At 53.5% G+C, this 13,697-nt stretch overlaps 1 protein-coding gene across 3 annotated transcripts in view; it reads right to left on the bottom strand.

Annotated features, from left to right (window-relative positions):
* Positions 1–13,697, bottom strand: part of HDAC7 (histone deacetylase 7) — a 62,168-nt gene that overhangs the window by 46,263 nt on the left and 2,208 nt on the right. Inside the window, exon 1 of one of the 3 annotated variants that reach the window (XM_010720545.3) lies at positions 3,707–3,827. The exons of the other annotated variants lie outside the window; for them this stretch is intronic. Coding sequence (XP_010718847.1) covers positions 3,707–3,791 — 85 coding nt within the window. The 5' untranslated portion in view covers positions 3,792–3,827. Of the gene's footprint in view, positions 1–3,706; positions 3,828–13,697 lie in introns of those variants that run through there. 3 annotated transcript variants of the gene reach the window in all.

Raw genomic sequence — 13,697 nt, 5'->3', positions numbered from 1 at the left:
ATCCTGTTCAACAAGGGGCTGAATGGAGAGCCCAGTGCACCCCATGCGGAGGCTGTGGGGTAAGATCTGTGACTGCAGGCGTCTGCATGGGGCCACAGTTCTCTGTGGGGAAAGGTCCAACAGCAGAGCAAGATCCAAAGTGAAATAATCCCATTTCAGTGAGAAATAAGGAACATGTAAGGAGTGCTATGGCCCAGACGTGGACATGGTACTTTCCACAGAGATGTCAGAACTTGAATCCACTCCCATTCTCCTATTAATAACAGTGCAGACCTTGCACTAGCAGTCCAGTCTTGATACAAAGAGCTCTGTGACACCCTTTGGGTTGGGCTAGAGAGGAAGGACCTATCTTTTTAGCAGCTTTGTGATGGCACACAGTGTACCTGGTTGGCCAGAGCCAGCTGCAGACAGAGCAAAGTGGCCTCACCAGCAGACGAGGCGGGTCTGCGGGGGAAGGTGGATTCTTTCCTTCCAAAAAGGCTCAGAAAATGCATCAGGAATGGCAATGCTAGTAAATCTTTCCACCCAGCAAGCCATGACCTCAGCTCCCAGCCCTCCTGCAAGAGGCTGGAGGCGATGCTCAGCTCCTCGGTGCCGGTGTGCAGTGAAGGAGCGACGTGGAACAGATTGTGTTGTGCTGGGAATGCATCCCCAGTGCATCCATTTTTTTCTCCCAGGGACGTATTTTGGTGCCTAGCTCCTTGCTTTCTTAGCAAAGGGATGAAGAAGAGGATGGAGAGGAGGGTTCCCATCATACAGAACACAGCCAGCCTCTATGGCCCCTCGGAAATGGGATTCATGGCACATGTGAGGAGGGAGCACCTCAGATGGAAGCAGGATGGACTTGATCCTTGCTGCCAGCCAATGGGTTGAGACATGAGAACACGAGAAGCCGTGGCTCAAAGAGTTGCCATAGGATCCTAAAGTCATTCGGGATGGAAGCAACCTGGTCACCCTCCTGCTCAAAACAAAGTCATGCATTGCAGGAACCCATCGCTGCCACGGCTGAGAGCTAAAGACAACCAAACAGGCAAAGACAAAGAGAAGAGGGGACAAAGCTGCCTAAAACCCCCAGGTACTGATGCACCCCAAAGCTGCTGAGCAGCCACATCCTACCCACAACCAGGCCACCCTCAGGAAGAGGCCAGTGCTGTGCCTGTTGCCCTGAATTCGCCCAGCCACCCTTGTGACAGCACCTGCATGGGGACCCACCATGTGTCTGCACCCCAAGCTCAAATCCAGCCTTGGGTCCATACGGAACTGGTGCTCTGTGCTGAGCTCTGGTTCTGGCCCATGCTGGGCTCTGCTCTGTGTTTTGGAGGAGATGGGATGGAAATGCCAGCTGCTCCCCCTGTGCCCAGCACCTGCTGAGCACTTCAGGTGGCCCTTCTGCATGGTACTGTCTTCCCCCCCACCCCCCTCCATTTTTGGGGACATCTATTGATTTTTCACGCATTTCTGTATGAAATTACACCGAGTGCTGCAGAAGCACTGATGGAACCCCCCAGAGCCATGGGGTTGGATGGAGCCATCCAGGTGAGCCATCCAGCACTGCTACACCCCAGGTCACAGAAATCCCAACAGAGGTGAGGATGTGGTGCACGTGTCCCATTCTGGGCTGGCAGGAACCTCCAAATCCCTCCCCCGCTCCTCTCGCTGAGATCTGAACCATTTTTCTGCCTCTACCACAAAAGCAACAGAGGGACACCCTGCCCCTGCTGCACCCCAAACTCCCCACGTGGGATTTCTCTCTGGCTCACAATTATCTGCAGAGCTGTTTAAAAGTAAACAACAAAGAATAAGGCTCACACGACAAAGCTGAGGTCTCACTGAGCAGCATTTCAGCACATTCTGGTCCCCATTACATGGATGCTTCTCTCTCCTGAGCTTTGAACGCGACGCTCAACAATGAATGCATCAGGCTTAGCAATGCTGACCTCACCATCCCCACGACTGCATCACTACTCACACTTCAGATTCAAAGTGATTTGTCAGAAACCATCCTCTCTGGGTGGAAAAAGCTCCCCAAAGTGCTAACGATGCAGCACAGCTCATCCTCTGCCATTGCTGCAGCAGGTTGGCTTTGCAGGGCGAGGACTGGTTTTGCAAGCAAGGCTGCACCTGTGAGAAAAGCAACTCAGCCCACTGCATCACATCACAGTTCCCTGGGGAAAAGCAGAGAAAGGTGAGAATGGGCTGCACACAACATTCCAAAACTGCCACCAGAAGAACTCATGTTCACCAAATCCACATTGTTTTTGTCTTTCTTTTTTTTTTTTTTTTTTTGCCCAAGACCAAAAGCTCTCAGCTCTCTAACGCTCAGATTTTTAGCATCAATTCATTTTTATCTTGCAGCCTTCCTGAGCTGGGACAGCGCTCGCTCGTGAGCATTGCTGCTATGCTGAGCATTCAGAGCCACCACGTCGGGTGCGTGCGGATTACTTTGCTTTAAGGGCCCTGCTGCTTTACAGGTGTCGGCTCTTCCAGTCTGCACCTTTGTTTTTGAAACACCCTGAGCACATGCTCAGCCTTCTTTACAGCCCAGAGAAATGAAGCAAGATGGAAATTCCCATGCTGGGCCGTAGGAGCATTGCACCACTCTCAGCACTTTTGAAGCAGGGCGAAACTCAAGAATCCTTCCATCACAGCCTCCCTCCCCCTAACCGTGGGCTCACAATGCACACCAGTCTATCTCAGTGCCATTTCCCAAGCTGTTCACCAAGAGAAAATGAAAGAACAGGGAAGTACCAGGGGTTGACCAGAGAAGAGGGGAGAGCTGCACTACTTTGTGACAAAGGGAGCAGGGAGATGCTGCCCCATCTCCTGGTCCAGGCAGGGTGAAGGCTGGCAGGCTGAGGAGCTGCTGCACTGTGAGCAGAGTGCAGCTGTGTATCCTTAGGGTTTAGCAGCACAAAGGCAGTGCCAGGTGAGCAGGAATCAGATAAAGCCACCCGTGCTGCGGGGTGTGCAGCAACGCTGTGCCTGCAGTGCTGTGCAGAGAGGGGTTTGTGGGGCAGCAAAGAGAACTTTGTGCTTTGAAGGTGAAAAGCTGAAGCTGAGCATCTGGGCTGCAAACTGGTGAGCACAGGTGACCCAAGAGAGCCTTTTAGTGCTAAGTGAAAAAGGAAAAACTCAAACCCAGAGCGCTGCCGCTTGGAGGAGGGGAGTGGTGCCTACTTGTGGGGAGGTTTTCCTGCTCTGCATGGCCCACATGCATGGAGCGTGAGCAAGAGCCGCTGCCCTGTGTGCCCTTCCCCTCCCAGCTGGTGGCTGCCAGGAGCCAGGAAACGAGCCCTGTGAGATGGCTCAGCCCAGAGCAGCCCTGCAGCGACAGAGGGGGATATACCAGAGCACAGTGCCAGCGTGGATCAACCAGAGCAGAAATCCCAGGCAGGATGCACCAGGGTGAGGCCGGAGCAGAAATCCCGTGTGCTCCTGGGAAGGCTGCAGCAAAGCAATGCCTGGTGTGCAGCGCGCACCGACATTTGCTGCCAGTCCTCCCCACACTCCTGCATACACGGGCAACTCCAAGAGCCGCCTGCAGCCTCTTCTGTTTGCCACCCTCTGCCCTGCGCTTCCCTGGGGCAGCGGACAGCCAAAACCCCACACGTCAGAGGAACACCACGGAGATGTTCAGCAAAGAGCACAGTGTTAAGAAAGCCCAAAGGGAGACACGTTAAGCCCAGAAGAGGGTTTGGAGGAGTACCTTTGTTGTCAGTGCTCATCCGCCCGGCCCGCGTGCGGAGCTGCCTGCTGCCCTTTAGCTTTGTCTCTCTTTCCCCCCAGTGCATTGTGACAGCCCCCAGGGCAGAGCAGCTCTTTAGTGTGGTCTGCACCGTGTGTGGTGAGGAGCCCTGCTCTCTAGCTTTTTTCTCAGTGCAGTTTCCATGCTCGGTTTCAGAATGACGACCTCTGATGTCTCGCTGCCGCGGGCAGCAGCTCTCTCTCGCGCACAAGTGGGTTTATCTTGCATCCTTTCATTTTACTCTCACACCCAGCTGGTGGGCTGACGGCTTTCAAAATAAAATCAAGCTGCCAGGAGGCTCCTGGGGCTCTACCAACGTTTTGCAAAGGCTTTGTTGAAAATGGCCCTTTTCCATCAGTACTCCCATTGGTATAATTGGTCACCTGGGGATTCCCGGACAATGGGTACCCCAGGAGCAGATACAGCGCGGTGCCCAGCTTTCTATCTGCTGGGTGGTGCAGAAAGACTAAAATTGGAGCTGCTTCAAAGCCACCCACGCTCACCCAGGAAAGGAACGTGGAGCAAGAACTCCCTTGGAGCATGAACAGCCCAAACCTCAGCTTTCCAAATGGCACCCATGCGATTGAAGGGCTGATCCCAATTAATGGCACCAAAAGACGAAGGTGCCGACCCCCTCCTCATGCTGCAAGCGATGCCCGAGCACCAGGGGCAATCAGAGAATCTGTAACATAAGCAGAAATTGCCCCAGCACTGTACTCAGCATCTCAGAGCACTGGAATTACCCTCTCCATCCTCGGCAGCACATCCCTCCCGTGCAACGTTTGCTCTGCGCTCGCTGCTCCCAGCACCATCTCTGCAGCAGATGGAGGAGCTCTGAGCAAACAGAGCTTTTTTGCATCTCGATGGGAAGGCCAGGAGGTTTCAACTGCTGCCGGAGCAGAGAGACTCCGAGGGGGCTGAGAACAAGAGAGCTCACAGAACACCATCATGCGAAATAGCCGTGGGCAGAGAACCTGGGCCGGTTGTTCTGCTGGAAGGACACCACAGCTCACACAATGCAGCACTGTCTTTTCCCTGCTACGCTGGGGGAAATTGGTTTTTCCTCCTTTTAATTGTCCTTCTGTTTGCAAATTGCTCGTGTGTGCTTTTAGTCTCAGTCGCTTCTATTTTAGGAGCGAGGCAAATGGCAAACAAGGAGAGAGAGCAAGTGAAGTTTCCATGAGACTTCTGCCTCCACTGCTGCAACATGGGACAATCCCTCAGGGCCAACACGAAGCGACACAGCCCCAAATCACCCCCAGCAGCCCACACCCCATGCACAGAGCGTGCTCTGCTCGGGTTTATTGCTTCAGAGCAAAAGCCAACAGTTGGAACTCAGTGCACGGCAGGAGCACGCGCAGCATCCGCAGCGCCCATTGCAGCGGGGAAATGCCAGCAGGGACCATTCCCTGCAGAGCCAGGGAAGGAAAACCCCAATGCTGGTCCCCCATGTGATAAAGGGCAGCAATTCTTGGCTGTAACCACTGTGATTTTGGGGGGACACAACTGATAGGACAAAGGCACACGGGTTTCTCTGAGCTGTGCCATCCTCCTCTTCACCCCACCAAAATAATGCGTCTGTGAACGTCGGAGAAAAGATATCCCCCAACAGGAAAAAAAAAAGGAAAGAAAGAAAGGGAAAAAAAAGCTCTTAAGAAATAGAAGGTCAAATTTTCTTCTTATGCAACTCCCTCGCAACTTGTAAAACCTAAAGCTGCAGGACATAAATCAACCACTAACTGCCTGGGGTTACAGAGACACTTCCTCTAATAGCACCCGATTGCGTAAGTGCCTTTTAACGGGAGTTTGTCTCTGCTGAAATCTCTGTTAGGGAGAGGCTGAGCAGCCCCTGCTGGGCTGAGGCTTTGTGCAACTTTCTTGCCCCGCTCCCCTTCTTGGGGACACCCAGGGATCCCCTCTCTCAGCCCCTTTTACACCGGAGAAAGGTTGGAAGAGTCTCTCAGCTCAAACACCGTTTTTCTCCACAGATGCAAATGGGAGAGAGCAGTGGGATCCCACCCTTCTTCCCATAGCAATGCCATCTACGGGGTCCTCTGCCCACAGCACATCGGTTCCAGCTGGAAACGGCTTTATTTACATGTTAGTCCCTCCTTTGTTCCCCCCTCCCCCCATCCCCCATCCAAAAACAAAGACAGAAACCGAGAGAAATCACTGCGCGCCACTGCTGCTTCGGAGCATCACGTTGTTATGGCCAAAAAACACAACGGGGGAAGGAAAGGCCATCGTGTGTCCCCCATCCTCCCCACCCCCCAGTCCATGGGACAGAACCCCGCACCCAACGCAGCCGTGCTGTTTGTTTGGTGACTGTTCTGCTACGGTTATTTTTAGCTGGTGACGCCTGGGGTATTTCGCTTCAGGATGTCCGGTCTGAGCCTCTTTCTGGGAATCCCATGTTCTCTAATTGTAAACAGCCCCACTCAGTTGCTGCAAGCACCGAGAGGCCCAGACTCATACAGCAGGGCTGTCAGGTGTGAGTCAAACAGGAAGCTGCTGCCACTTCCACAAGCAAAGCATCGGGTGTGAAAAAGTGCCTCATTCACACAGCCTCACAGCCCAGCCCAGATCCCACAGCATGGGATGCCCCTGAAGTGGGACCAGCTCTGTCCCTCCTCCAAAATGTTGTCCCTAGGAGAAAAAGGGTTCCCAAGGGCCTCGTGTGTGGATGTTGCTGCAGTGGTGCAAAGGGTGAAGGGGATGGGTGAGATGGGGATGGGATGGGACGGGGATGAGGATGCTGAGGGAATAGGATGGGGATGCTGATGGGGATGGGGATCAGTGGGGACAAGGATGCTGGAAGAATGGGATGGGGATGAGGATGCTGAGGGAATGGGATGGGATGGGGAGGCCACAAGGATCCTGAAGGAAAGAAGTCGGGATGCTGATGAGGATAGAATGGTGATGCCAATGCAGGAGGTGTGGAGGCACAAGAGTGCACAGGATGGAAACAGGGAGCAGTTACAGCCTCATTTCCCACCCCATGGGGCTGAGCTGAAGCAGCTGCCAACCTGAGCTCAGAAACACTGCCAGGGAGTGCTAACAGCAGCACACTGCTCCCCCTGTGCACTAACCCAGCCTGGGGTGACCCAAACGCACGTTCCCTGTGCCATAGGAGATGGGCATCCAGGTCTACATCACCCCAGGGTCCAATCACTGTGCAAAGGGATGGAATATAAGGGCATGGGATGCTAAGACAGCACTGTCAGGAGAGAACCTGTCACAGAGACCACAGTTATTGCAGCACGCAGGACAGGAAGGCACCAAAACGCGTGTCCTAATTTCATTGGGGCCACAAAGAGCTGCAGCAGCACCAGCAGCCCTTTGCACCCCACCATTTGAGCCCTCAGATTCCAGCAAGCAGCAACGATGGCACCGCGCTGCTCTTGGGGACCCAGCAACAACGCTCACAGCTCAGCTGCTCTGAAGGTCCCAAATGTTAGCAGTGCAACAACAGAGACAGCAAAATCCTCCCTTGTGTTTCTCTGAAGTCGCAGCATCACGGAGAGCTCTGCATTGGAAGCAGTTTGTTTTGCACAGGGCAGGAAGGTCAGAGCCAACATCTGCAGCACTGTTACAGAGGCTGATGCTCCTCCAGCCTCCCCAGTGCCAGAAACCCGGCGCACCTTGCAGCCTTTTGGGTCCCTTTGGGACGTCACATTCCTCAGCCATCCCCCTGCCCATCCCTGCCCTCTGCATGGGCTCAAAACCCAGTGAAGAACTGAGCCAGCTGAGCAGCCCAGGGCACTTTCATGGCTGAGGAAGGGCAGAGCACAATGCTTACAGAAGGGTAAAGATGGGCAGGATGCTATAAAGCATCCTGTTGGAACACATCCACACCAAGCATCCCCACAGACCTCAGCACTGAGCTCCCCAGAAGGAGCCGTGCGCGGAGCACAGTTGTACCCATCCCTTATCTGACTCATTTTAGCATCTCAGGGGAAACCCTGGCATCGATAAACAGCGCTCTGCTCTCTGCCTCCACGTTCACCAACCGAAATCTGGAGTCTATTTTTAACCCTCTGCCACCCACAGCCGGGAGGGAGCCGGCAGCTCCCCGCTCTCGTGCTGTTGTTTATCGGGTTGGGTGAAGTGACTGCAGCACTGGCGAGGTATCGAACAAAGTGAGACCAAAACAAGAGTGCTGATGTGTCATGCTACCACTTTCCATGCTCGGCGCCTGCACTGTGCCCCCGGATGGGGTATGCAAAACCAGAAAGCTCCCATGTTTTATTTTCCAGCACATCCCCAGATGAGTGTGTTGCTCAGCCTGCTCGTGGGCCGCTGCTTGCTGAGGGGCTGGGCTGCATGCATGGCCATGAATGAATGGGGAAAAGAACATAAGGAGGAGATGGATTCATCCTGCAGCATGGACACGGCATGAAGGCTGCCTGAATCCAGCAGGGCGGGCAGAGCTGCCACTGCTTGGAGCCTTCATGGAGCTTTTTGCACGCTGCTGCTGCACGAGGGAGCGGATGCAGCCTTTGTGGTCAGGGCAGGACACGGCGTGCTTCCTCCAGTGCTGGAGGATCCAAGAGCAAAGCTTCCAGCTTTCCCTTGGGGAAACACCTCCACTCTGACCACTGCAGGAGAGAGGTCTGCTTGTAATTCCTGCCCGAACAAAGGCTGCCTTAAACAGCAGTGTCCCAACCCCACCGCAGCACAACACCTGATGCTTCCTTCTCAAAGCCTCCACGCTCCCTGCAAGGCTTTTGGTGACCACTGATTCAAGGATGGCTTTAAGAAAATCGCTGGCTGGCTTCTGGCACCATGACTGGCAGCTCCTTTTGCTCTGCTCTGCCCGTTCCCAGCTCAGCTGGGAGGCATCGCATCACCCTGGGGCTCCTCATCCAGCCAGCAGCCAAAGGGCAACACAACATCACCCAGGAGACATTCCCTCTTTGGGTTTAATGATGGAAACCATCTGCTGTTGCGTTGCTCAGAGCTCCACGTTGCCTCCCCAGCAGCCCAGAAATAACTCAGAAGACGCGAATCCATCTGGTAGCCCCAGTTGGTCTCCATTTCCCCATTGGAGATGGGGCAGAGCCATGTGCCTGTTCCCGAGCTGCTGGTCCCTCTCTGGCTCTTCCTGCTCCACTGCAGCATTGTGCTGTAAAACCTTCATTTCCTGACATGCATGGGATGAGGCCAAGGGGTCGTGTTTTGGACAACTTGCCTTTTCCATGGCAACTGGCAATGATGTCAGCAACGTGCAGTGATGGGAAGGGGCCAGGGGAATGGTGAGATCTCCAGGAACCAGGCAGGAGGGGCTGCTGTGCTGGTGCCCTGGGCTGGGGGAGCCCTGAAGGCATCTGCCCTCCTCCCAGCCACATCCCTCCATCCACCCTTGTGATGCTCTGTTCACCACCACTGCACAAAACAAAGCATCCAATGCTCTCCCCTGCATAGGTGTCTGCAGGACATGTCTGTCCCGTGGCTGTGGGTTCTGAGTTCTCCCATTCCCTCTGTTCCTCCAGCCGCTCTCCTCCCCATCACAAACCCTCTCCCTCCAGTAGAGCCCCTTTACAACAGCAAAGTAATTAAAAGCTCCAGCAGATGAGCATGCGGGACACTGATGGCCAGCAACAGCTTGAATGCTCCCACATGGCCGTGTCTGTCTGTCCACCTGTCTGGGCTTCCTGTGGCTGAAGGCATCTGCTACCACAGCTCTGAGCACATTGCTACGGCAAAGTCCTGTCTGGGTCAGCTCTGAGATACCAACAAAAACTTCCTATGCATAGAGTTGTCAAGAGATCCCCATCCCAGCTGCCTTTGACACAACTGGAAATCCTATGGATCTCTTTTCCACCCCAGAAACACCTTTCCAGGTGGGAAGTATCATCAGTTCTGCCCCCATTCCTTATGCTTTACAGACTGACCTGGGCACGCAGCTGCGGCCAGAAGGGAGCAAAGCCAGAGGAGCATTGCAGAGATGAGAAGCAAACTGCTGGGAAGCACAAGCCATGCACCCACAGCAGAGTTCTCACACAAATTTAATGGGTAATCAATAATAATATTTACCTGCTGCATTCCCACAGAGCACTTATCTGCCTAAAGGTCCCAGCAAGAAAAGAAGCAAACAGGGCAGGCTTGGTCCAGCTCCCTGCTTTAACTCTGTCCATGACGGCAAGTTGTTCAGGTGACCTGGTACAACAACGATTTGCATCTGGAACAACCCATAGATATCAACAAAACAGCAGGGAGAGACAAACTGGGTGACTGTAGGCATGGATCTGCACCAAGCAGGTCCGTGAAAGCACAGGGATGCACTCGTGCTGTCGGTGGTAGCACAAAACTGATGGCAAACGCCATCCAAACAGTGGCAAACCTCATCCAAACAGTGGCAAACACCATCACAACGGTGACAAACACCACCGAAGCAGTGATGCTGCCTTCCCTGCATTTTGGATCTCATTGGGAGATTTCAACCAAATGTGGGGAAATGGCCCCAGAAGAGCTCAGCCCCTATGGGAACCCAACAGCACCGTGATGGGGAAAGGGAAAACAAAACAACCCCACGAGAGGACTTCCAAAAACGCTGCACGAAAAGTGAACACTCAGCAGAGCGAGGTTTCCTGCGCAGTGAGAGTTGGCCGCCGAGCGAACAGGAAATCACTGCTTCCTGCATGCAGAGGAAGTGCCTATCTAATGCCTGTGATCAAAAACAAACAGCGCTTCGATTAAACAAACAAAGGGCCTAAAAACTTCAACAGCTCGCAGCTGGGGTCAGCTCCAGCGGTGGGGGGAAAGCGGCCAAAAATAAGAAGCTTTTCACCTTCAGAAGGGCCCTCGTCCCCTTCCCTGTTTGGCAACGTGGTTGCACTGTGTGCAGGAGGCGGTGGGGGTTTGGGTGTCCCCAAATCTGCTCTCACCCTACAGCATGGAGGGGACAGGGGTGGGCACCAGCAATGACCTCAGTGCTTGGGTTTGGTAAAGCGTTGATCAGATGCGCTCTCAATCTTCTCCAAGCAAACAGCACTGGGGCTCTCAGCATTTGCCCATCAGGAGATTTCAGATCCCCACCAGCTCTGCACCCTCCATGAGGTTCGCTCCAGCAGTTCCCAGTCTGCCTGGAAGTGGGGAGCGCAGCGCTGGGCCCAGTGCTCCAGTTAACCTTTGGTCAACCTTGGTCAATTGTTGGCCAACCAGGATATCAGCCTTCTGGCCATAGGGCACACTGCTGGCTCGTGGTCTCTGTGCCTGCTCTTGGATTTGTTTTGAGATTTAATTTCATCTCTAGAAATATTTCCCTTCCAAACCACTGCAGAGATTCTTTTTGTTTGAATGCAGAATCCCTTATTTCAATATAATGAATTCAGGCTACGGGGATAGGAATACTTCTTATTCCAGAGAAGGACTTACAGAACCCAGGCTATAAATCATCCCTGGAAGCAACACGATCGTGAGGCTCTGCTCATCTCAGGGCTGGAGGAGACTGCAGGTTATGCAGTGCCCAGGGACCTCGTGCCGTTATTCCAGCTTGCTGCAAACGTTTTGTTTTTGGACAAATCCCAGCTGGGAGATTGATGCGAGGAAGCAGCAGGATCCAGGTGCTGCCCAGCCCCAAGCACAGCGCCGGCCACGTCGGGGGAATGGATCTGTGCAGCCTTCATTCCCTGAGTTATGGGCTCTGGGTGTCACCGAATGCTGCACACGTGCTGTTCCCCAGATTTAAAGCACAGCTACAGAGAGGTGGAGGAGGTGGTTTTGCTTCAAGCCTAAAGCAAAGAGTGGGGGTTTTTCCAGCCCTGGCTGAGCCCAAAGCTCCAGCATCGTTCATTCTGCACACGTCTGATGCTCCGAACCGTCCTGGCTGGAAAAACCCTGCTCTCCCAGCACGAAGCTGAACACACTAAAAAGAAACAAAGAGGCCAGGGCTGACGCAGGATGGCGTGTTTGAAAGGCAGCACTCCTCTGCATGGCTCCCAGCAAGACGAGATGAGAAATATGGCTCAGGAACAAAGGAGGGCAGGCAGCAAACAGGGCCGACCCAGGGGACAGGGAAAGGAACATGGGGACAGGGAAAGGAACATGGGGACAGGGAAAGGAACATGGGGACAGGGAAAGGAACATGGGGACAGCCATCTCCTTGCATCCCCCACCACTTTGCATCTCCAACCATTTTGCATCCCCCACCACCTTGCTTGGCCCTCACCTTGCTGTGGGTCTGCACCAGCACTGCAAAGCTCATGATGGCTTTTGCAGACCCACACACATCCGCCAGGCCACGGCGCAGGGCAGGACGCAGCAGGTTTTCCCCTCTGTGCATTTTGCACTCAGAAGATGCCAATGCAGAGAGCAGCAGATCCAACCACAAGCTGATGGAAAAATGATTCCAGCATCACCGATAGCCCCGCAACGGACAGCAAATATGAAGGGTAGGGAATGTGCACCGGGGCCTTCCTGTGTGGCCACCACACAAAATCTATTATTGAGCAGTTTGTCCAGTGATATTAAAACCATCAGGTGCAGCCAGCACGATTTTGCTAAGTGCTCACAGCACTGAGGCTTTTTGCCTGGTGCACCTGGTTTGTTAAAAAAATAATTACAGTTTCCCCATTTCCTGCTGTGGAAAGAAAACTTCCTAACTAATCACAGCCAGTTAATATGCATTTAAAGTGCATTCTCCTATGCAACGACATGACACAAGGCTGCGTCTGTGCAGGAGGATCAGCCTGTGGATGCTCCTTTAAATGCTGTCTGCTCCTTCCTAATGCAGAGCTGCAGTCCCATGCTGGCGGATTGAAGGGTTGCTGAGGCTGTTCCATCCCTAGCTGGAAAATCCATGCAACATCCCTGGAAAGTTGATGGCTGCTGTGGACGTGTTGGCCAATTTCCTCATTGTGCAAGTGCCAAGAGCAGAGATGAACTCCTGGAGGCTGCGCTGGAGGGGGCTGTGGGCACTGAGCTGGGGAAGATGGCAGAAGGACTTCGAGCTTTGGGGGCAGGAGCAGCAGTGAAGTTCTCAGTTCCTCCTAATTATCCCTCAGAGCCTTCATCTCCATTTATATAAGCACATCAGCTCCTGCTGGCAGCACACCTGTCCCAGGCAGCACAGTGGTCAGGGGGTGTCCTCCTGCTGCAGGATCTGGTTGGTGTCACAGCTGATGCTGCTCATTCCATCTCCATCTTTACTTTTGACTTGTGAAGCCCAATGTTATCCCTCAATGGGATTCAGCTGAGTGAGGCTTTCTTTTAGCTGAAGGACTCTGATCCTCCCTGGAATGGAGCAGCTCTTCTACAACCACCCAACCCATCACCCAACCCCAAACCCTTTCGCCTACAGCTCCCATCCCATATCCAGACACCCCATAGCATTGCCCAGAGCTGCTGCATCCAGCAGAGCTCCCTATGAGCAAATGCCACAAACACAGATGGGATGGGAGGAAAACAGCCAGGCTTGCATTGGACCAACAAATGTGATTTTAAGGAGGAAAAAAAAGCTCAGCACACATCCAGGCTGTTCTGACACAGCGCTCTGAATGATTTTTGCACAACAGGTTCTGTTCTTTCATACCTTGTGTGATAATTCCCTGGCTGTAACACCCAGAATCACACTCCAAGAGAGTTTCTCCTTTCATAGCCTCCCATTGCCTGCTCAGGGCACAAAACCCATCTCCTCAGCCTTGCATCTACACCTGATGGCACAGGTTTTTCTGTTTCTTCCTCCAAAGAATTCAGCTCCCGTGAGATTAAAGCACACTGAAGGCTCAGCACTGCCCAGGCACCCCACTGCACATCCTTCTGCCTCCCAACACTGGTGGCCAAAGCCTGTCCAGAGCTGCTTTCCTACAGCAGTTGCACCACTCAGCATCTGACCTACTTTTCCTGTTCTCGGCTGCAATCTCCCAGTGCTTTTTAACAAGAAATCCCATTGCTTGCACATGCCCAGGTTCACCCTGTTAACCTACATTTCTCTCTGTCAGTGTCTTTTCCC

This window comes from Meleagris gallopavo, chromosome 17 (genome assembly GCF_000146605.3).
Source record: "Meleagris gallopavo isolate NT-WF06-2002-E0010 breed Aviagen turkey brand Nicholas breeding stock chromosome 17, Turkey_5.1, whole genome shotgun sequence".
In the NCBI taxonomy this organism is placed as follows: Eukaryota; Metazoa; Chordata; class Aves; order Galliformes; family Phasianidae; genus Meleagris; species Meleagris gallopavo.
This window is presented reverse-complemented; position numbering and strand designations above follow the sequence as displayed.